Below are 25088 nucleotides of genomic sequence, written 5' to 3'. Positions count from 1 at the left end.
GCTCGTCTGCGGAAGGAAGCATGAAGTGCTCCGAAATCTCCTGGTAGACGGCTGCATTGACCCTGGACTTAATGAAGCACAGTGGACCAACACCAGCAGATGACACGGCTCCCCAAATCAACACAGACTGTGGAAACTTCACACTGGACTTCAAACATCTAGCAGAGTGCCTCTCCATTCTCCTCCATACTCTGGGTCCTTGGTTTCCAAATGAGATGCAATATTTGCTCTCATCAGAAAAGAGGACTTTGGACCACTGAGCAACAGACCAGGTCTGATTTTCTTTAGCCCAGGTAAGACGCTTCTGATGTTTGTTGTTCAGGAGTGGCTTGACAAGAGGAATACAACATTTGAAGCCCATGTCCAGGATCCGTCTGTGTGTGGTGGCTCTTGATGCACTGACTCCAGCCTCAGTCCACTCCTTGTGAAAGTCCCCAACACTTTCGAATGGCCTTTTCCTGACAATCCTCTCCAGGCTGCGGTCATCCCTGCTGCTTGTGTACCTTTTTCTTCCACACTTTTCCCTTCCACATAACTTTCTATTAATGTGCTTTGATACAGCACTTTGGGAACATCCAATTTCTTTTGCAATCACCTTTTTGAGGCTTTCCCGCCTTATGGAGGGTGTCAGTGATGGTTTTTTGTACAACTGTCAGGTCAGCAGTCTTTCCCATGATTGTGATTCCTACTGAACCAGACTGAGAGACGATTTAAAGGCTCAGGAACCCTTTTGCAGGTGTTATGGCTTAATTAGCTGATTAGGGTGGGACACTTTGAGCTTAGAATATTGCACCTTTTCACAATATTCTAATTTTCTGAGATTGTGGATTTGGGGTTTTCATGAGCTGTAAGCCATAATCATCACAATTATGACAAATCATGGCTTGAACCATCTTGATCTGCATGTAATAAGTCCATCTCATATATTGGTTTCACATTTTAAATTGCATTAGTGAAATAAATGAACTTTTGCACGATATTCTTATTTTTCGAGTATCACCTGTATAAGGAACCAATTTCACAAAGTACTTCCTGATGCTTGCTTTTAGTGGCATTGCATAATGACTACAGGTGATACCTATGGTTGTGGCTGGTAGTGACTCGCTGGTATTGGTTCCTGGGATTTAGTTCATCAACCCATTTCCAAAACTTGTTAATACACTTAATGAAAAATGTAAAATTTGGGTTTTGAAGCAGGTATGCTCTCTAAAAAAGAATGCAATTATTTAATGGTTGAGGAATATGTTTCCACATTCTATATAATCCCCAAATTACATAAGTCAATGACCCAACCCCCAGGAAGACCTATAGTCTCTGCCAATAAGGGCCCCTTAGAAAAAGTAGGTAAATATGTGGACTCCCTTTTATTAAAGGTCTAGTAAGCAACCTGCCCTCCTTTGTCAGACACGAGGGATGTGCTCCTTACACAGGCCTATGACTCCCAGAAGGAATACACCTGGTGGGAATTGACGTTGAGACTTTGTATATGTCAATTCCACATGTGTGAGGAATCAAAGCTATTTTGTTGAACAAGAATATCCAACATTGGGAGCACACAATGAATTTGTGATTTGAACTGCTAGACTTTATGCTAAGTAATAATTGCTTTCGGTTTTTGGGAGTCATTATCAGCAAAGGGGGGTACCTGTATGGGAGCGCCATGGGCCCTGGCATATGCGTGCCTCCACTTGGGCCTCTGGGAGGAGGAGGCGTTGTATAAATCTTCGATGTACCTTGGCCACTTTTTACTGTGGCTGAGGTACATCAATGTCCCCTTGGTCTGGAGTGGGAAGGTGGATCAACTGACGGAATTTCTGTCACAATTAAACCAGAATGAGAGGAATATTACGCTTGCGTACTCCAGCCATGAAGTTACACTGCTCTTCCTTGATCTGTAGCTCGCTATAGAGGGTAATAAAATTTACTACCCAAACCTACCGTAAAGAAACCACTGCCAATACATTGTTATTGGCACAGAGTCGCCATCCTAGATCATTGTTCGATTGGGATACCCACAGGACAGTTTTTAAGGATTAGGAGAAACTGCTCTGAGGATATTCATTTCAAAGAGGAAGCCAATGCAACATATAAAGGGTTTAAGGGAGAGAGGATATTCACAGAAATCACTGAAGAAAGCAAAGCGACTAAATACAAGCGTGAAGATCTCCTGCTAAGCCAAAAAAGAGGCATCTTACAACAAAAAGACTACTCAAGAATAATAACAAAATATGGTTCCCAATGGAACCAAATTAGAAATGTCCTTTTAAAGACATTGGCATATTCTAAGTTCAAATCTCCTTATTTCAGTTATAGTGGGCCAGAGACTTCTCTTGACAGCTAGAAGAGCACAGAACCTGAATGATTCCCTAGTTTAATCTGAATATCAGAGAACCCAAACCCCAAACTGGTTAACATATCTTGTGCCACTGAAAGGCATGTATGCCTGTGGACACTGCAGTATTTGCAAATATGTCCACCGAACCGATGTGTTCACCAATTCTGAAGGAAATAAAATTGTATAAATTAAAACAATTTATTAATTGTGCTACTATAAGAGTAACTTGTATGGTTAGCTGTCCACGTAATAAAATCTACATAGGAAAAACCAAGAGACAGCTCCGGATAAGAATTTGTGAACACATCGGTAGTAATAAAAATGATGATCAGCGCCCCCTGACATTGCACTTTTAAACAATTCCATCATAGTAACCCAAAGGGACTTGTGGTGAAGGGTATCTATGTTTTGAACCTCCCAATCAGAAGACGTGACTTTTGATACTATTTTACTACAGAAGGAAAAAATTTTGGATTCATAATTTATGTTCTATGACTCCGAAGGGCCCGAATAATGGATGCAATCTACAACTATTCCTGGAGGCATGAATATAATGGCTTTACTCTTTAGTTTTTACATCCTATAGAACTTTCTGTGCGTTACTCAATAAATATATAATTGCTTTGCTCTGAAGAAGTTGGCAAGCCAAGCTAATTTCTTCAGCATCAGCGTAGTGTAGCATCAGCGTGAAGTCACCACGTCTATGACGAGAGGACGGTCGTAGTCTGCGGCTTCGTTTGGCGGTGATGTAGTGACCCCGGGGACCCTTTCCCCTGGGTGTGGACACACCGTACCCTATTCAGATAGAGTTTTGAACCCAAATGCAACAGGACAGTATCTGCAGTCTGCACACACAAACTGCGAGCTCTGGGTAGATGAGGCAGCGGAGACGGCCGAGGTGGTGAGATACTAGTGGTTCCCTGTATGCTAATGTAGAATGAGGCTTACATGCTGTGAATCAGAAAGTCCTGTTTCTCATCTCAACTGTATATCGGTCTCAACATTCCCACCCTCTCCCCCTGCTTGATAAACTAAATCCAGGAACCAATACCAGGGTGATTTCCCTATGTGTGAGTCACTACCAGCCAGAACGATAGGTATCGCCTGTAGTCATTATGCAACGTCGCCAAAAGCGAGCATCAGGATCAAGGAAGTACTTTGTGAAATTCCTTTATACATGTTTTGTATTTATTAATATTTTGTTATTATTATTATTTTTTTTTTTCTAGTAATGGCGGTGATCTGCGTTTTTTTTAATTTTTTAATCTGGATAGCATTGGACACTTTTGGCACCACCATTTTGGGACCACTGACATTTACACAGCGATCAGAGCTAAATTAGCCACTGATTACTGTATAAATGTCACTGGCAGGGAAAGGGTTAAACATTAGGGGGCGATGAAGGGGTTAACAGTGTGTTCCCTGAGTGTGTTCTAACTGTAGGGGGGGATGGGCTCACTAGAACATGACAGAGATCACTGTTCCCGATGACAGGGAACAGAAGAAGATCCCTGTCATGTCACTAGGCAGAACAGGGAAATGTCTTGTTTACATTTCCCAGTTCTGCCTCTCCTCGCCGCCGGCGGACATCAAGGCTCCCACGGGCACGCTCCAGTGGCGTGCACCCCATATCCCGCTCTTAAGGAGGGATGTACAGGTACGCCCATTTGCCCACCCGTGCCATTCTGCCGATGTATATCGACGTGCGGCGGTCGGGAACTGGTTAAACATATTTTTATTCAACCGTGGTGTTCTGCAGCGGTGACCTTCTTGGTAGGATCCTTTTTCCTTCTTTTTGCACAGTTTGTATTTTGGTCATGTGGACTGCGCCATATGAATGTTTATACGGCGATTGGTTGAGCCATTATTTTAATGGACATATACTGAATTTCAGTTTAGCAGTTGATCCAGGCAAAATGAACAATTTTTTACTGTTGTGGGTTTAGTAACACTTTTTAAGTGGTTCTTTATAAGAAATTCCGTAGTAGTACATTTTGTTCTGATATACCTGACCTCTGTTCTGTTTCCTTTCCTATAGGTGGGGTTCGGTGAGCTGCCATTTGATAGCACAGATAATTTCTGCAGTTACCCTGACCTCTGTTTCCAGATCCAGGGTTACAACTTCCTGTGCCACAAAGTAAGAGACTTTATGTCATTTTATTTTCTTCTTGTTGGATAGAAAATCTCATTTGCAGACAATTAAAATGAGTGGTTGGGTAAAGACAGATTGAAGGTGATTATTTTTATTTATTTATTTATTTTTTTTCAAAATTGTCAGTCTTTGTTTATAGCGCAAAAAATAAAAAAAACACAGTGGTGATCAAATAACAGCAAAAGAAAGCTCTATTTGTGGGAAAAAAAATGACCTCAATTTTATTTGGGTACAGTGTTGCACGACCGTGTAATTGTCAGTTAAAGTAACGCAGTGCTGTATTGCAAAAAATGGCCTGGTCATGAAGGAGGGTAAATCTTCCAGAGGTCAAGTGGTTAATAATATCAATAATGGTAATAAAAGTAGTAGTAGTAGTAATAATTTCAGTAACAAGAATGTCTGTAATAGTAGTAATAATAATACCAGTAGTAGTAGTAATACTATTGATATGAATAAAAATAATAATAATAATATCAATAGTATTACTACTGGTATTATTACTACTATTGATAATATTACTAATAATAATAGTAGTAGTAGTAATAATATCAGTAGCAGTAGTAATATTATTACTACTGATATTATTACTACTATTGATGATATTATTTATTATTACTACTGGTATTATTATTATTATTATTATTATTATTATTATTATTAATAATAATATTATTACCGCTTTGACTTTAGAAGAGGGTGGTAGGCCTCCAAAGCTTGTCCCAAAAATGTAACTGTTAGTGCAAATTAAAAAAAAAAAAAGTTAATTATTTTTGTGATGAGATCAAAAGATTTACTTTGCAGAACTAACAAAATGCTTCCAATTGTATATTTAATGGACCAAAGGTCCATTGTCAGTTAAAGTAAGGCAGTGCTGTTTTGCAAAAAATGGCCTGGTCATGAAGGAGGGTAAATCTTCCAGAGGTCAAGTGGTTAATAATCTCAATAATAGTAATAATAGTAGTAGTAATAATAATATATGTAATAGTAATAATAATACCAGTAGTAGTAGTAATACTATTGATATTAATAATAATAATAAGAAGAAAAATATCAGTAACAATAATAATACCAGTAGTAGTAATAAAAATAAATAATATCAATAGTAGTAGTAATAATATCAGTAGTAATAATAATACTACTACTGATATTATTACTACTATTGATATTATTGTTTATTATTATTATTACTACTACTACTGGTATTATTATTATTATTATTATTATTATTGTTACTGATAATAATGTATTAATAATAATAATATCAGTACCGCTTTGACTTTAGAAAAGGGTGGTAGGCCTCAAAAGCTTGTCACAAAAATGTAACTGTTAGTGCAAATATAAAAAAAAGTTAATTGTTTATGTGATGAGATCAAAATATTTACTTTGCAGAACTAACAAAATGCTTCCAATTTGTATATTTAATGGACCAAAGGGGATCAGATCAGCAAAGTTCATGGACTCGATGTTGCTGAACAGCTGGAGTGTAGAGCTTGTACATGGCGGCTTTATTTAGCGCAGCAGACGAATTGTTTAATGTCAACATTTCTTACATTGCAGTCGTTTTTCTGTGGTCGGAGCGACTACTTCAAAGCTTTGCTGCAAGATCACTTCTGCGAGAGCCAAGAGCTGCAGAGCCAGCCCAGCATCCCAGTGATCACCCTGCACAACATCAACGAGGAGACCTTCACCCGCGTCCTATACTATATCTACAGCGATGACACCGAGGTGATCACCCCGCAACCGCCATGACCGATTTTAAATACAGCCCCCCCCCCCCCGAATGCCTGTGTTGGTCTGTAGTGCAGAGTAAAGCAGAGCAGAGACATTCACCATTGTGCTGCTGCTCCTTCATTGTCTAGTTTCAGGCGATGGGTCTTGGGAAGGCAATTTTTATAAGCCTCACTTTAGTCTGCGGGGAGGTTCAGGACAAAGCTGTTCGTCTGGTAGATGTTCCTGGATCACACAACTGCTTTAGCATAACTGGAGGTGAAACTGTCCTTTTTCACAAATTTGAATTGGCCATTTTATCTGGAGTTCACCATTAACACTAATAGGTGATTGGTTGTTACTGGTACGGCATGATTCTCCTTCCTTGGATGGCAGTGGTATTATAGTTCACATCAGGGCTGCTGTTAGAAATCATGAGGCCCTGTGCAGCCCGGCTGACAGAACAGTGAACCAGGCCTAACAGGTGGCTCCAGCCACATGAACAAGCCACTCATTCATGCGATCAGAATACTTGTGAGCATGAGCCCTTATTTATGTGGGGTTTTTTTTGGTAAATTTTATTTTTTTACATTTCTTAAAAAAAAAAAGTTACACTTTTATTTTTTTTTTTTTTTTGTTCAAATTTTTATTTTGGTGCAATAATATCAGGGGTCCAAACAGAGGCTCCCTGTTCATTCATAAACTGAATTATTGTAAATTCAGAGGGCCACAGGGGGATTGGTTCCAGTGATTGCACCCATTCTTGCTGCTCTGACCCCCCCCCCCCCCCTGTTGAACTTATGGGGCCTGGGCCCTGTACAGGAGGGCAGGTCATATCCCTCTTATCAGTGACCCCGGTTCACATGCTTAGTGTCATATACTCCTTTACAGTCAGATGCAGCAGACTTTTTATAGTGCATGTGATGAGTAGAAAAACTTGTGCTGTGCAACCTCCCTCTCGTCCTGCAGGGTGTCAGTTTGTGACTGAGTGATGCTTGAACGAGGGAACGCACTGGCCCTTCATTTTGAAAACCTACAGATTCGGGGTGATTCAGAAAAGAACATTAATGGCAGAATGTGACTCTCTGGAATTAGATTGTGTTCCCAAAATCTATTTAACCCATGCACTGCCACTGATGTAGGAGTGGCTTTTCATCTCTTAAGCATAGAGCACACACACACATATATAATATAATATAATATAATATATATATATATATATATATATATATATATATATATATATATATATATATATATATATATTATAATATATATATTTTTTTAGTTCAATCCAGTGGGCTGAACAACAAAAAATTGTCAGCTTGGGGGGGGGGGCTGTACTAACTATGCGATATTTGTTAGTACAAAGATCTCCCCGGCTGAGCTATTGTGTTTTGACCGCCGGAACACTCCGGTCAGCGCTCTCAGCCATTGGTCATGCTCCTTCAACAAAAGCTGGCCGAACAGCCAGGCTTCTGACGGACCACCCAACATTCAGCACATGTGTACTAGGCTTTAGACAGGCTTAGGCGTGTCTGTTGCCTGTTTTAAAGGTTATTCTTGTACTCACAGCGGAGCTCAGGGATGTAATAGAGACTAGAATAACCACTATTGGTTATTCTTTTTCTTGAGCTCCGCTGAGCTTGTTCTGTGCAGGTGATCTGGGATCCCCAACAATGCAACTAGAACCTTCTGATGGTAAGCGATGGCAGCCTCTATATCCTTTCCAACATAGGTTTTCCTCAAGGCCCCTTTCACACTGGGGTGGTGGGTGCGTCGGTGGTAAAGCGCCGCTACTTTTAGCAGCGCTTTACCGTCAATTTCGTGGCACTATTCGGCCGCTAGCGGGGCGCTTTAACCCCCCCGCTTGTGGCCGAGAAAGGGTTTAAACCACCGCAAAGCTCTGCTGCAGCAGCGCTATGCCGGCGGTATAGCTGCGCTGCCCCATTGATTTTAATGGGCAGGAGCGGTGAAGGAGCGGCGTATACCTCGCTCCTTCACCGCTCCAAAGATACTACTAGCAGCAGGACTTTTTTTAGCGTCCTGCCAGCGCACCGCACCAGTGTGAAAGCCCTCTGGGCTTTCACACTGGAGACACAGCCGCGGCTCTTTCAGGGCGCTTTGCAGGCGCTATTTTTAGCCAAACTAAACAAAGTATAACTTAAGGGAACAGATGGCGAAAAACTTTTTAACAGGGGTTATAACCTGCCCTTGCTCTATCCAAAATAAAAATAAGAAGATTTTTTTTTTTTAAGTTTTTAAAGGAGTTAAAAAACCTTCTACCTTTACATCTTAATGCATTCTATGCATTATGATAAAAAGCCTTCTGTGTGCAGCAGCCTCCCTAATACTTACCTGAGCTCCATCTCTGTCCAGCGATGTCCACGAGTCCCTTGGCCATCCGGGACTCTCCTCCTGATTGGCTGAGACACCGCAGCGGCGCCGTTGGGTCCCGCGGCTGTCAATCAAAGTCATTTAGCCAATCGGGAGAGAGAGGGGGTGTGGCTGAACAGCAGCTCTGTGTCTGAATGGACACACCGAGCTGTTGCTTGGCTCGGGTGCCCCCATAGCAAACTACTTGCTGTAGGGGGCACTCAACAGGAGGGGGGGGGGAGCCAGGAGCAGCGAAGAGGGACCCAAAGAAGAGGAGGATTGGGGCTGCTCTGTGCAAATCCACTGCACAGAGCAGGTAAGTATAACGTGTGTTGTGTTTTTGTTTTTTTAAACAAGACTTTACAATCACTTTAAAGTGGTTGTAAACCCAATAAAAAAATTAAAAAAAACTGCAAGACAAAGGCATAATGAGCTAGTATGCATAGCATACCAGCTCATTATGTATTACCTTAGATCGAAGCCCCCGCAGCGGTCCTCGTTCACCGCTCTGGCCGGCGACATTTCTCCCCGGAGTTACTTCCGGGTATTGTGGCTCCGGTGTTGTGATTGGCCGGAAACCGCGATGACGTCACTCCCGCGAATGCCCGCGGGAGCCACCGGTAACGGCACAGTCTAACAGAAGCAACTGCACGTACGCGCCGTTGCTTCAGTTTGCTTTAGTGCACATGTGCCGATGATGTCGGCACATCCAAATACAGGGGATATCTCCTAAACCGTTGAGATTTAGGAGATATCCGGGGTAGCTACAGGTAAGCCTTATTATAGGCTTACCTGTAGCAAAAAAGTGGTCTGTAAGGGTTTACAACAACTTTAATTTGGCCAAATACAACACATACAAAATGCATTGAAACAAAAAGTGTGCAAACTCTTACAGTTGGTTTTCTTTAGAAAGCAGCCACAGCCTTAGTAGGAATGCGTGTCCCCTGCCAGCATGCTGCAGAGTAGGCTCCTTGCTGTATGTATGAAAGCAGTGGTCTCTCTGCACAGGTCAATCAAAGCTAGAGCTCTCCAATCAGTGGGGAGCATGAGCTTTGATTGCACAGCTATAAGTCTGGAGTCAGCAGGTGTGTGCCAGACCATCAGCATTAAGACCAATGCTTCCCTACTTAGCTGCTGGTGGAGGACAGGCTTTTCTGCTCTGGCTGTGTGGCTGCTTTAAAAAGAAAATAACATTGAAGACCATTTACTTTGATGCACCTGGGAAAGTACTGAGTGGATGTAGACTGAATGTTGGCATTTAAAGTGAACCTGTATTTATTTTACATCTCTGCAAATAAAGTCCTGACTAAGAGCAGACGCCACTAAATGCTTGATTTTTGCCTTCGACCAGAAAAGTCTCTTCAGTGCCCCTCCTCTAGTCCTACTTCTACTAAGGTCCAACTTTACCATTTTAAGCCCTACCACTTACCATCAAACTGCCCAATGAGAATGTCTTTACTGACCAATGAGGCAATCTCATTGGACAGGAGATGGTAATTGGAAAGACTTAGCCACGGGGTCAGAGAAAGTGGGGCCCCGCTCACCGAGTGAAACTAGATCAGGGATGAGCACAGAATGGCCTTTTTGGCTCGGTAACCGCAGATTTTATTTTTAATAATAGATAAAAAAAACAGGTTCACATTAATAAGCAATGCTATGCTTTTAATAGACATGCCCAGCAGGGGGCAACAGAGGGTTACACATGGGTATGCTTTGGACCCGTTAGTGTTTGTACTAAACAGGAAACTTCTCCAGTTTGGCCCCCCATATAAAATGTATCATTGAAAACATTTTGTAATCTGCAAAAGTGAAGGAAATACCAGAAATGCTTGTAAATTCCTAGGTACTTTGTAATGTTAACCACTTCCCATCCAGGCCAATTCTGACACTTCTCTCCTACATGTAAAATTCATCATTTTTTTTTTTTTTCCTAGAAAATGACATAGAACCCCCAAACGTTATGTTTTTTTTTTAGCAAAGACCCTAGAGCAGTGATGGCGAACCTTTTTGAGCCCAAGTGCCCAAACTGCAACACAAAACGACTTATTTTTTTCAAAATGCCAACACCGCAATTACACCTGAATGCCGAGGGTTGCGTTTAGAAAAAACAACTCGTACAGTTGTCCAAACTAATTAACAGCTTTTGTTTAAAAAGAAAAACACAATAACGGAGATTTCCATTAAACATTTTTTTTTTTTGGGCAGAGTATGGGCACTGAGCAGCGCTGTGGGCTGGATCTGTAGTGCCCACAGCGCTGCTCAGTACCCATACTGCGAACGATCTCTCTCCCCCTCTCCCCTCGTAGGGCGCGCGGGAGCAAGATTCGTCCATGGACGTCCTCCCAGAATAAGCCGACTGCGCTGTAGCCATCTTTCGGCTATGGCCCGGTTGGCAAGTGGATTACAATTACAATTACACTCACGTTTCAGGAGTTCAAATCAGTCGGTTGTCCTCCGGTTTCCAGCTGGGCTGCGGTGTGGGCTCAGTCCCCGGTCGCTCCGATGGTGTCCATTGCTCCGAGGAAGGGATTTCCCACAGCAGGCACGTCGGCAGGGAACGTCAGATGCTCGAACGGGGGGGGGGGGGCGTAGCTTCACCGCACGCGTTCGGAGCATGCGTCACGCCCACTCAGACACGTCACCGCTAGCCGATTCAATGATTTGTCACTGCAGGATATCATTCTCAATTGTCATGGCGTGCCCACAGAGACGGCACGCGTTCGCCATCACTGCCCTAGAGAATACAATAGCGGCCATTGCAACTCTTTATCTCGCACGGTATTTGCGTAGCAACTTTTCAAACATTTTTTTTTTTTTTCTTTTTTAAAAACAGTTTAATGCTTTAAAAAAAACAAAACATTAAAGTTTGGCCAATTTTTTTTTTGCATAATGTGAAAGATGAAGTTATACCAAGTAAATAGATACCTAACATGTCACACTTCCGAATTGCACACGCTCGTGGCGCCAAACATCGCTACATAAAAATCCCCATAGTCGACGTTTTACATTTTTTTTTTTTTTTTTTTTTTTTTTTACTGGTTACATGTTTTAAGTTAGAGGAGATCTAGGTCTAGAATTACTGCTCTTGCTCTAACGTCCGCAGTGATACCTCCACGTGTGGTTTGAACACCGTTTTCATATGTGGGCGGGACTTATGTATGCGTTCGCTTCTGTGTGCGAGCACACAGGGACAGGGGCGGTTTTTTTTTGTTTTGTTTTGTTTTTTTTCTTGTTAATTTTATTTTTATTTTTTAGTTTGACACTTTAAAAAAAAAAAAAAATTGATCACTTTTATTCCTATTACAAGAAATGTAAACATCCCTTGTAATAGGAATATGGCACGATCGGTCCTCTTTACAGTGAGATATGGGTTCAATAAGACCCCACATCTCACCTCTAGGCTGGGAAGCCTGAAATAAAAAAAATTAACAAAATAACGATCACGGCTTCCCAGCCGAGGCGCCGCCATTCGTTTGAATGCAGAGGCCGGACGTGACGTCATAACATCGCGCCCGGCCTCCGAGCGATCATAGAGACTCTGGCGACCATCTGGTCCACCGGAAATCTCTATGATCACCATCCGGGGCTGGCGGATCCTGTCTCCGACTCACCGATGGAAGCACCGGCGGGGGCGTCCCCTCTCGCCGCCCGTAAGAACGATCAAGTGGCGGAACAGCCGCTATGATCGTTCCTATGGTGTATCGGGAATTGCCGGCAATAAAAGATGATATCTGAATGATGTCTGTAGCTGCAGGCATCATTCAGATATACCCCCACAAAGTCAAGGACGTCCCTGGACGTACCTTGGGCCGGAAGTGGTTAAAAAAAAAAATAGCCTCTTCGCTAATTTGTGTCCTTCCAACCTGATTTAATCTGATCTAAATGTTAACAAATTACACACAATAATGTTGTGGATTTTTTTTTCCCCCAAGTGTGCGTTGCAATGTAGGTGCAAAAAAGGGGAATAAAGCAGCCTTAAAATAAAATGCAAGCCTTTACTTTGAGCTTAAAAGTGGTTGTAAACCCTCACATATACTCAGTAAAGTGACTGACTTCAGGTGATACACAGAGATGAAACAAATCTCCCTACATAAGTTGTACCCGTTTATCTGCAGTCTCCTTTTCTCTACATCCGTTCAAAGTGCAGAATTTATAAGCTTGTCTGAGAATTAGAAAAAAAAAGGGGGGGGGGTGGAGAGCTGCAGTTACACTCTGCAAAGCTCAGTGAGGAGAGTTCTGAGAGCTAATTGGAGGGAAGGGACATCCTTCCCTCCTCCCCCCTGCACACAGGAACAAAGCTGAGGCTGTCAATCAGCTGGAAACCTCATTTATCTCTTGGTATCAAGAAAACTTGTCAGAAATGTTACATTCTAAAAAAAAAACACAGAATTTGATAGTTCTATTTTGGGGTAAATATCTGGGGCTGCGCTAATTACAAAAAAGTAATGTTGGTAAGCACTACAGAAAAATATATAATCTGTTTATTATTTCTTCATGAATAAAACCTAGTAAATTTAAAAAAATGTATTTATTCAAATGTAGCGTAGCGTTTTTTGCGTGTTTTTGGGTGTTTTTTAGCGTTAAGTAGCGTTTTTAAAGAAAAACACATCTCTCAGCTATATGCACTCCCTTTGGAGCAAAGAAACGCCGGAGCTCAAAAACGCCGCATTGGCGTTTTTTCGCGTTTCGTGTTTTTACAGCTCTAGTGCTGCGCCACGGAACGCACTGGTCCTGGGTTTTTTTTACAGCTTAAAAACGGCTATGCCATTTGCAGCTCAAAAGTGCCTAGGTGGGCATGAAGACATAGACAGGCGTTTTTAAGCTGCAAAAAACGCTCAAAAAAGCGGCTGTAAAAACATCCGTGTGCATGAGGCCTAGGTGTAATTTGTTTAAAAAAAAATTTTTATATATATATATATATATATATATATATATATATATATATATATATATATATATATATATATATATATATATATATTAAACATACCTCAGCTCCTCCCCACATCTGATAACCCCCTCGGAAGTGGGTTACCTTGCGGGCGCTCTCCAGAATCCAGCATTTGGCGTCCATAGCCGTCGAATGCAGGACTCAGCCCCGCCCCTCGGCACCCGCGTCATTGGATTTGATTGACAGCAGTGGGAGCCAATGGCTGCACTGCTAACAATCTGCTAACAATCTATCCAATCAAGAGCCAGGAGCCCGTGGAGAGAGACAGCGCGCCCCGCCGACTTGAATAAAGGGGTTCAGGTAAGTAAATTGGGAGGGCTGGAGGGGTCGGTGACTGCCAGGTGTTTTTTCACCTTAATGCATATGATGCATTAAGGTGAAAAAACACAAACCTTTACAACCCCTTTACAACCCCTTTAAGGTGAAAAACCTTCTGTAGTGCAGCAGCCCCCCAGAGCCCAACTTTTCACTTACCTGAACCCGATTGTTCCAGTGATGGGTAATCCTATAATGAGGCTTAACTGTAGGTACAGTGAATATCTCGCTGTTTAGGAGATATTCACACTGCATGCAGCCGGTGACGTCACCAGTGCATACGCTCTGAAGGGACAGAAATACCGTGCTGTCCCTTTAGCGATTTCTGCCGTGGTCCGTGAAGCCTGCGCGCGGCCAATCAAAAGGCCGGAGGACGCAAACCCGTAAGTAAGACCGGGTGAAGATGGAAGTGCCTGCCATGACAGCATGGCGCTGGAGGGCTTAGTTCTAAGCTAAGTATTTCGTAATGTGCTAGTATGCAATGCATACTAGCACATTATGCCTTTACCCTTTTGTAGGGTTTAAAAGAAAAAAATATAAAACTGGTGCGGCTTACTTTAATCCGGCCATAGATGGAGCGATTTTCTTTCCTGCAACCACGGGTCGCAGGAAAGAAAATAGCTTGATTCCCCCATCAACACAGGGTTGATGGGGGAATCCCTCGCGTGGAGCCATTGTGTTTTCTCCTGGCGGGGGGAGAACATACAGTGATTACTGCCAGTGTCTATAGCCGCTGGCAATAATTGCATGAAAAATCTGACAGGCTGGTTGTACCCAAGTTAATCAATCAATCAACTTGGGTACATTTAGCATACCCATACAGGGCTTGAATCTTGGCTGAACCAGCCCAGATTCCAACCGTCTTTGGCCCGCTTAAGGCTCAGGAACTCGTAGGTTAATGTTCTGTCTCTCATGTAGTCTGATTTTTCAAAGTGGCACATCGTTTAGAAGTTTCTCACAGCTACCAATCAGATTAAACCCTTCTTTAACATTTTTTGGCTTAAAAAGTGATGGCTTTTAATTGACCTTTTGTTCTTTTAAGAGATCTTGAGAGCGGTCATTTCTCGTATGTTCCTGTCCTCGGAGGTCATAGCAGGACAAGCGAGTATTTTGGACGGAGATCAGTGCATTTTCTGTTGTCTTTTTCCCCTAACAATCTCTTATCCTTTGGTAACTTCTATGACCTTTTGTTCCATGGCCCTTTTCTGAAGCTCTTGTCTCTTTTGGTTTTTTTTTTTTAGCTGAGTCCGGAAAACGCATACGAGGTGCTGTGCGTCGCTGACCTGTATCTTCTTCCGGGATTAAAGAGACTGTGCGGGAAAGTATTGGCACAGATGCTGGACGAGGACAGCGTTATCGGAATTTGGAAGTTGGCAAAACTCTTTCAGTTGACACGCCTGGAAGATCAGTGTACGGAGTACATGGCCCGAATCGTCGAGAAGGTATGGTGCCCACCCCAAGAGGATTCCTATCTATGCAAAGCTTGCTACCCTGTTTCCCCGAAAATAAGACCTAGCGTGATTGTCGGTGATGGCTGCAATATAAGCCCTATCCCCCAAATAAGCCCTAGTTAAAGTCCTTGTAGGTCTTATTTTCGAGGAAACAGGGTAGGGCTTATTTGGGGGATAGGGCTTATATTGCAGCCATCATTCACAATCACGCTAGGTCTTATTTTCAGGGAAACAGGAAACAGTAAGGTTGTATCCACCCAGAACTGAGATTTCAACTTTTGGTAGATGCTTCTAAAAAAAAAAAAATGGCTGTGTTGCCAAACTCCCTTTCAGGCAAAGGGCTTGTCGTAACATTTATTTCTTTTAATTGAGACCGCAAAGTCCTAAATTGACATGTATGGTTCGTTTTTGTCCTCAATCGAAATTAGGACGAAATTCTCGGTATTCTGAGATTTGGATGTATCCAAATTTACGAAATTACAATAATAACAAATTTAAACAAATCGAAAATAACAAAACAAAATTTAGCCTGAAATAACTAATTATCTGAATTTGAATAGAATTCAAAATGAATTTGAAAATTAAATTGGATTCGAAAACAAATTCGAACTGTAAACGAATTGCTGACCGTTGCTTATTTCATTCAACGACTGTGTGTATTAAATACAGCTGTCTTCCGAAATTTGAATTTAGAAAAGAATATAATAGAATGAAACAGAATAGGATAGAATAGAATAGAAAAACAGAATAGAAAAAATATAGCCATCTTCTAAAATTCGACTTTCGAAAAGAATAGAATAAGACACAATATAAAAGAATAGAATAGAAAACAAATAGATTAGAATATAGCTGTCCTCTGAAATACGAATTTTGAAATTCAAATATAGAATAGAATAGAAACAATATAGCCGTCTTGCTAAATTCAAATTTATAAAAGAATAGAATATACAATAAAAGAATATTTGAGTCTTCTGGAATTTGAATTTCGACAACAAGCTATTCTTCACAATGAATTTGGATCGATTTGATATTTTAGTTTTGAATGCTTCTAATTTATTGGAAAAATTTGAATCCAGTTGAATACAAATAAACTAAATCCATTTTTATTACGTATACAACAAAACAAAATTTAGTAACTCAATGAATTGATCCAAAAAGAAACAATCTTTTTCTTTCTAGTACTAAACGTTCAGGTTATACTGCAGCATACAAGTGTGGGACAAGTAGGTGCTGTCTCTACGCAGACCAATCTAGTTGACACCTAGGCTATTCCTGACTCCAGTCAGTCCAGTAAAGGTTGTGGACCTCCTGGCCTTCAATTTCAACAACTGCACCTGGGTTCAGGTATTCACTGGCAGAGGCAGTGGATGCTCTAGTGCAGCCTTTCTCAACTTTGTTACCCTAACAGAACCCCTATAAAAAAAAAAAAAAAAAAAAAAAAATCCAGATTTTGATGAACCCTTTCTAAATCCAATTCATTGAGGGGTCAGTGAGGAAAATGCCCCTTACATCGGTGGTCAGAATGATGAATACACCCTTTTAGAGGTGGTCAGGATGACACACTTTAAAGACTGATAAAAAGATAATATACAGTATCTCACAAAAGTGAGTACACCCCTCACATTTATGTAAATATTTTATTCTATCTTTTCATGTGACAACACTGAAGAAATGACACTTTCCTACAATGTAAAGTAGTGAGTGTACAGCTTGTATAACAGTGTAAATTTCCTGTCCCCTCAAAATAACTCAACACACAGCCATTAATGTCTAAACCGCTGGCAACAAAAGTGAGTACACCCCTAAGTGAAATTGTCCTAATTGGGCCCAAAGTGTCAATATTTTGTGTGGCCACCATTATTTTCCAGCACTGCCTTAACCCTCTTGGACATGGAGTTCACCAGAGCTTCACAGGTTGCCACGGGAGTCCTCTTCCACTCCTCCATGACGACATCACGGAGCTGGTGGATGTTAGAGACCTTGCGCTCCTCCACCTTCCATTTGAGGATGCCCCACAGATGCTCAATAGGGTTTAGGTCATGATTGGCCAGTCCATCACCTTTACCCTCAGCTTCTTTAGCAAGGCAGTGGTCGTCTTGGAGGTGTGTTTGGGGTCGTTATGTTGGAATACTGCCCTGTGGCCCAGTCTCCGAAGGGAGGGGATCATGCTCTGCTTCAGTATGTCACAGTACATGTTGGCATTCATGGTTCCCTCAATGAACTGTAGCTCCCCAGTGCCGGCAGCACTCATGCAGCCCCAGACCATGACACTTCCACCACCATGCTTGACTGTAGACAAGATACATTTGTCTTTGTACTCCTCACCTGGTTGCCGCCACACACACTTGACACCATCTGAACCAGATAAGTTTATCTTGGTCTCATCAGACCACAAGACATGGTTCCAGTAATCCATGTCCTTAGTCTGCTTATCTTCAGCTAATGGTTTGTGGGCTTTCTCGTGCATCATCTTTAGAAGAGGCTTCCTTCTGGGACGACAGCCATGCAGACCAGTTTGATGCAGTGTGCGGCGTATGGTCTGAGCACTGACAGGCTGACCCTCCACCCCTTCAACCTCTGCAGCAATGCTGGCAGCACTCATACGTCTATTTCCCAAAGACAACCTCTGGATATGAGGCTGAGCACGTGCACTCAACTTCTTTGGTCGACCATGGCGAGGCCTGTTCTGAGTGGAACCTGTCCTGTTAAACCGCTGTATGGTCTTGGCCACCGTGCTGCAGCTCAGTTTCAGTCTTGGCAATCTTCTTATAGCCTAGGCCATCTTTATGTAGAGCAACAATCTTTTTTTTTCAGATCCCCAGGGTTCTTTGCCATGAGGTGCCATGTTGAACTTCCAGTGACCAGTATGAGAGAGTGAGAGCGATAACACCAAATTTAACACGCCTGCTTCCCATTCACACCTGAGACCTTGTACCACTAACGAGTCACATGACACCGGAGAGGGAAAATGGCTAATTGGGCCTAATTTTGACATTTTCCCTTAGGAATGTACTCACTTTTGTTGCCAGCGGTTTAGACATTAATGGCTGTGTGTTGAGTTATTTTGAGGGGACAGCAAATTTACACTGTTATACAAGCTGTACACTCACTACTTTACATTGTAGCAAAGTGTCATTTCTTCAGTGTTGTCACATGAAAAGATATAATAAAATATTTACAAAAATGTGAGGGGTGTACTCACTTTTGTGAGATACTGTATGTCACGCTGCTGGTCTGCCTAGTGGCATTGACCCTGGGACTATGCAGGCACCATCATATAGAAGATCAATCAGCTACAGTTCAAGGATCCTCTAGCAACCTCAAGGAGAGCCCTAGGGTTCCAGAGGACCCTGGTTGAGAATGGCAGCTCTAGTGGCTCTGTAGGATCAGGACACCCTTATCTATGCCTGCCCTCCCCTGAAAACATTTTTTCCTATTTAGGTCATTCAGATGAATTAGGCTTCATGTACACTGTTTGAGTTTAGGAGCTTTTGGCTTTTTTTTTTTTTTTTTTTTTTTTTTTTTTTTTTGCTCAAAGTTCCTAAACTCCACCCTATAAAAGCCTAAGTGTCCATGTACACATAGGCTTTTAGCAGAGTTTAGGAGCTGCTGCGTTTAGGTGAGGTTAAACCTTCCTCACCTGAACGTGGAAGAATCGCGTTCAGGAAAGGATTATTTCGACTGCTGGCCATGGGAAACCACAAAATGCATTTTTTGCTGCGGTCAGTGTAGGCTGGTGTAGCCCAAGTATGGATTGGGTCAGACTAACCCTACAGTTAATTTTTGATTTCCGCTGTCGAATCCTCCTGTATGCGGCTGTATAACCTGAAGGTTTAAGCCGTCCTGTATCCCTCAACCGACTCAAAAGGATTTTTTCATTGAGTAAAAAATTCATATCTCCCTTCTCTTTGCAGCTGGTTGATTCAGAAGAGTTTGCAGCTGCGGTGCGGGAAGATGCAGCTGCAGTTGAGGAACGGCAAGAGACGGACTCCATCCCGCTGATTGACGACATTCGCTTCCACATTACCAGCAACGTACAAACCTACAGCGCCATCGAAGAAGCTAACCAGCGATTGGATGCTTTGGAGAATCTGCTGGGGAGTTTAGGATTGGAATGCTGAGCGAACAAAGAGCAAATGTACAGTTGTGCTGTTTTATGTGATTGGATCTATTGATCACTCCAGATGTAGTGGTATGATGGGATTTGTAGTAATACAGGCAGTTTGAGGCTGGGCTGAATTATATGAGGCCTGCTGTTGCTTTTCTTTTTTCATAAATTTATGTTTAAAGGGCAACTCCAGTCAACAATTTACTCAAAGCACACACCGATATAGGAATTGTACCATGCTACAAGATCTTGTGACTACCCTGGCTGTGCTATATAGTGGTTTAGCATAAGGAGAGTCATACGGCATCTTGGGGTGCAGTTCTGCAGACTCTGTGCCCTTCAATCCACCTGTGTTTTTTTGGGCTAGAGACCCGCAGTGGCTCATTTAAATACTTGGCATTCCTGTCCTATGCATTGGAATAGCTCAGAAGGCAAACTTTCTGCCCAGATCTTTTTTTTTTTATGCAGGCTCCTGGGTTGTGGGTAAGCCAGTCTCTTATGATCTGCAGCCAGTTGATCTGTGGTATTTCAGTAAGCATGCTGCAGAGCTGTAGTTTTGGCTACTCGCCCTCTAATATACCCTGAGCGCTCTTGCTTTCTGAGTGCATGTCTTTTAAGTGTCTTATTCATCTGCTTCCAGAGCAGGAACAGTGACTGCAAGCCAGATTCAGCTTTCAGCTGGTGGGTAAAAAAAAAAAAAAATCAGGTGATTACAGTTGTGACATTTTAAGAGTTTCTCCACTTTTGTAAGAATGCATGAGTATGAAAAAGGTATCTTTTTGCGTATTTTGATTTGGAGTTGTTCTTTACTTTTGCAGGCCTCTTTTTCTTGTTGCCTTGTACTATGAAGCTACTTTTTAACAAAAAAAAAAAAAAAAAAAAAAGTAGGAAAGGTGTCTGTTGCTAGAAAACAACCATTCAACAGCTTCCTTCATTCTTCCTATATTCACTGTGACAAGGACATTGTCACAGAAACCACTCGTGCATTGCATATGCTAACCCAGTTTAAATTTGTCCTGCCCAATATCTGACTGTAAAGTTCAGGTTGCCTTCTGCATGGGCTAAACAGGAGAGGCGATGTCACTGTTAATGAAGCTTAGTGAATTCAGAGTCATAGCCCTGGAAACCAGCATTAGACCTGCCATAGGCAAATAAAAAATCGGCTGATTCAGCAGGATGCGGACAAATTTCCATCTATGGGCAGGCTTGTTGTACTTGGGGAAAAAAAAGTACAACACCAAACATAGTGAATCCAAAATGGTTCTGGTATATGAGCGCACAAAGTCTCTGTGAGTCCCAAATCCGATATCCAAGCAAAGGAAACACCAGTTGTCCTTTCACCCAACATGCATATGTGCTTACCAGAGCTTGTGTTACTCTCTATTTAGAGAAGTCAAAATGTGCTTGTGTGAGTGAAACCTCACTGCTTGATTCAGGGTCCTCCAGCAGGTCTCCACAGGCAGGTTCTCCACTGTTAAGGGATCTCCAAAAATGAAGAAAAACCTAGCACCAGGCTCATATAGTGTAAAATCCTTGGTAATACTTTAGTTAAACGACGCTAAAAAGTATACAAACAATCGGTCTAGAGAAACTACGATTCCTACAATGCAACATGGGAGCGCACATACGTGGTGACGTCACGACTTCTGAATCCGTTTAGTCAAAACTGACTTCATCAGGAGCCAGGAAGAAGCCGCGACTCATCACTACTTTATATACCACCTCATGACCTCGAGAAGCACTATCTATCGATTTGACTCAAAGTGTTCTGGGATAAAAGTACTTTATTTGCTACATGGGTACAGAATATATGCTGGCGTGCTATTTCAGAGCACTTTGAGTTGCCAAGCTTTTTCTGATAAAGGATTACCTATCTGTGGGAGCTGAGTGCCTTGGCTAGAGCACCGGACTCCAGCTCATGGTCCTTCACACTAAGTATAGCTTAGAGCTAGGGGATTATCCTTGTTTGACTTCCATGCAACCAGCCTGTTGGGTCTTTCTCTTGTGATCGTTGCTGGCGGCTATAGCCTCTGGCAGTGATCATTATATTCTGAGGACTGGGAAACCTCCCGCTGTCAGAATACAATAGTACAGTGTGAGATATTCCCTTAACACTGGCTGAAATAGCATAATCTATGGCTTGCTTAAAACACATTACCGACTATATTGAAATAGGGTCAGGATGCCCATTAAAACCCTTTCTAGGCAGAGGGTGGAACTGGACTATTGCAGTGCACAACATCTATGGCATTACACACTCTTAAGGTATGTGCCCTCATGGTTGGTTGGTCCTCTTTCAGATTGGTTGCTACAGGTGCATTCTACTTAAAAGAATATTGTCTCTTTCAAATAGAAAAAACAATCTGACCCTCCAAATGTTAAGAGCTAAAGCCCTCTTCCATCATAGTTTGAATTGTATCTTTGCACTGGGGCTGTGTATATTGGTTTCCTTCTGCTCAAACAGAGCTGAGCTTGCAGCCTTCCGTCTGTGCAAACATTTTAATGAAAAAAATCTTAACCACTTCAATACTGGGCACTTTCCCCCCTTCCTGCTCCGGACATTTTTTAGCTTTCAGCGCTGTCGCACTTTGAATGACAAAGCAACACTGCAATAACACAAGCAACACTGTAGACCCATACTAAATTTTTATAATTTTGTTCCCACAAATAGAGCTTTCTTTTGGTGGTATTTGATCACCTCTGTGTTTTTGTTTTTTTGTTTTTTTAATTTTTGCGCTATAAATGAAAAAACAGCGACAATTTTGAAAGAAAAACAAAAAACCTCATGGGCACTGATAAGCAGCACTGATGGGCACTGATAGGTGGCACTGGATAGGCAGCACTGATGAGGAGCTAGTGACAGGCACTGATTGGCACTTTGGGGCACTGACAGGCATCACGGATGGGGTACTGATGGGCACTTTTTTGGGCACTGATCTGTACTTTCATGGGCACTTGACAGGTTTCATAGAGGGGGACAGGCTGGTGGGTGATGGGCATTGATTGGCAGCTGATACAAAAAAAACAAGCAAAGGCGCCTCTAAGTGCAGAAGAAAAACAAGTTTAATGCCCCAACTGGGTTCAAAAACACTTACAAGATGGAAGGTGTAATCAGGCACATCATAAGTAAGGCTGCATTGGAAGGGGTCACGGTGGGAGGAAGCATTCAGAGCGGATGGATGTTGTAACTAGCAGCAGCAGAGTGGAACACAGGGAGCCGCTTTGAAGCCGGGGTCGTCAGCATGGAGAGACGGCGTACCCGGAAGTGATATCATCCACTGAGCGGCTCCTTAACCAGCCTGAGGGAGGATGTGATGTCATCAATGAGGGACGCGTTTCGGAACCGTCAATCGTTCCTTTTTCAACCTATGGCTATAGTGATGACTATGCATGATATATATACACACACTAGCAGTGGGTTGGCCGGGGGCGGGGACAACAATCAGAGTTTGATTCATGACAATGACTTCATTTAAAAAACATCTAAATACATTTAAATACATAGAAACACATGTAGCAGCATTCTAAAAAGGAGACAATGAAAAAAAGAATATAAAAAGAAGGGAAAATCAAACCAGCACCCTCATTTTTATTTTGGACTGCCTTTTACATAGAGACATTATTCAGACTACGTTAGTCCTGTGCGCCCTATACATACATTTTTTTACTTTCCACTGGCAGCTGATGGGCACCTTTTGATGGGGCTGGGCTGATAATCAATGTGCTGATTATCAGCACAGACCCCCCCCCCGACAGGGAGAGCTGCTGATCTGCTCTCCCTGTCAGCGTGAACCAAGGTTTACCAACACTTCCTGGTTCACTGGATGATCATTTGTAATTGGTCATAGCTGATCACGTAGTATGAAGCCTCTGTCAGAGGCTTCATACCAAGATCGGAGTTGCGGTGTGTCAGACTGACACACCGCACCTCAGATCGGCGCGCGCCCGCTCTTTTATCCTGATCACGTCATATGATGTTCGAGCAGGATAACTAAACCACTTTGCCGCTGTCACTTTGCTGTACGGCGGGCGGCAAGTGGTTAAAATGTGATTTTAGTCTTGGAAGGTAAAATCTTCCCTGTGCTTCGTATCTCTTCTGGACTCTAGAATTTCCCATAGAGGTGGCAGCAGTGCTTCTCAGGGATACCATGGGCTTTCATTCTACATCTCGTATTCTCCATCATCTTTATAAAAGAAGTTGAACATTTTGTGTCCCCATAATAAAGGCCACAGTTTGGTGACGAAACAGGAGAACTCAAGTCAAGTGGGCTTGCTGCTTAGTTCTTGGAGAGAGAGAGAAGAGGTAGACCTGTGATTTAGCTTGTTGGTATCACATCCATTAACGCAACACTTTCTAAAGCCTGTTTCAAACATACTTCAGCTTGTAGAAGGGCAGTGTGAACAGCAAGCTTTGACTAAGCTGATTGTCACTTTAAAAAAAGCTGCTAGCAATCAGCACTCCCAGGATCTGCGTTCAGCATGTACAAGCTGGGAGTTAAATGGTACATTAGAAGCTGCAACAAAACTTGCTGAAAGCTCTGCAAATGCTTTGTCATAGCTTCCTGTTCACACTGCTCTTATACAAGGTAAAGCCTATATGAAACAGGCCTAATCCTCTGTACATAGGGTCTGAAATCAGCTGTTAACAGAAACCAGACAACTTTCAGCCCGTGTATACAGGTGCCTGTCCGACAGAAGCCGGTCTCACGACTGGCTTCTGTCAAATGAGCATGCTTGAAAACTAGCAGCCGATCGGCATCCATTGGCTGCCAGTGCTGACTGTTGTATTGGTGGGGGGAGGTTCCCCTGTCAGAACACAATAGCACGGGGGGGGGGGGGGGGGGGATTGCTATTCTAACATTGCCATTAACATTCAGCCTGCTGGGTTTATTGGGAGAAAAAACAAAAACATAAGAGCCCTTTCACACTGCCAGCGTGGGGGCGTCGGTGGTAAAGCGTCGCTAGTTTTAGCAGCGATTTACCGTTGTTTTTGCAGCGCTTTTCGGGTGCTAGTGGGGCGCTTTTAACCCCCTGCTAGTGGGCGAATAAAGGGTTAAAAGCGCCGCTGCCGAGACGCTTTGGCAGTGCTGCTCATTGATTTGAATGGGCTTGAGCGCTCCTAAAGCACCTCAAAGAAGCTGCTTGCAGGACTTTTTTTTTTTTTTTAACGTCCTGCCAACACAGCGCCCCATTGTGAAAGCACTCGGGCTTTGACACTGGGATTGCAGATTAGGCTTTTTTCAGGCGCTATTTTTAGGGCTAAAGTGCCTGAAAAACGCCACCAGTGTGAAAGGGGTCTTGCATGTGCACCAGGCTTTAAGGTTGACTATAGGCAAACTAGAAAATTCATTAAGCCCATAAGAATAATTGCATACCCGTAGCTATGTTCTCTATGCACTGTTTGGCAGGAAAGCTGACTTTTTAGTCCAGGTTTTAGTTTCCTTTGAGTGTATGTATATATTTTGGACTGGGCTGGCCATTGCAGCCTGTGTGATCTGAGCCAAAACTCGACGCACCCAAATATCCAGTTGATCAGTACAACAGCTGGGAAGTGGAGATGCTGTGGGCTCATCCAATGGCTGTAAAACTGCGTCCATCACTACCTCCAGCCATGGAGTTTCTCCGCCCTCCTTGCTCACTGGCTTTGTGTGCAAATGGCTCTCTTGTTCTGGTAGCAAACATTTGTCAATCCA

The 25088-nt window shown here is 42.6% G+C and overlaps 1 protein-coding gene across 1 annotated transcript in view; it reads left to right on the top strand.

The window, feature by feature from the left end:
* Positions 1–22089, top strand: part of ABTB1 (ankyrin repeat and BTB domain containing 1) — a 71747-nt gene extending 49658 nt beyond the window's left edge. Inside the window, exons 9-12 of the mRNA XM_073591907.1 lie at positions 4374–4472; positions 6045–6212; positions 15078–15278; positions 19202–22089. Of these exons, the coding sequence (XP_073448008.1) occupies positions 4374–4472; positions 6045–6212; positions 15078–15278; positions 19202–19408 (675 nt within the window). The 3' untranslated portion in view covers positions 19409–22089. The remainder of the gene's footprint in view (positions 1–4373; positions 4473–6044; positions 6213–15077; positions 15279–19201) is intronic.
* Positions 22090–25088: the final 2999 nt, after the last annotated feature.

The sequence above is a fragment of the Aquarana catesbeiana genome, linkage group LG07 (assembly GCF_042186555.1).
Source record: "Aquarana catesbeiana isolate 2022-GZ linkage group LG07, ASM4218655v1, whole genome shotgun sequence".
NCBI classification, from domain to species: Eukaryota; Metazoa; Chordata; class Amphibia; order Anura; family Ranidae; genus Aquarana; species Aquarana catesbeiana.
This window is presented reverse-complemented; position numbering and strand designations above follow the sequence as displayed.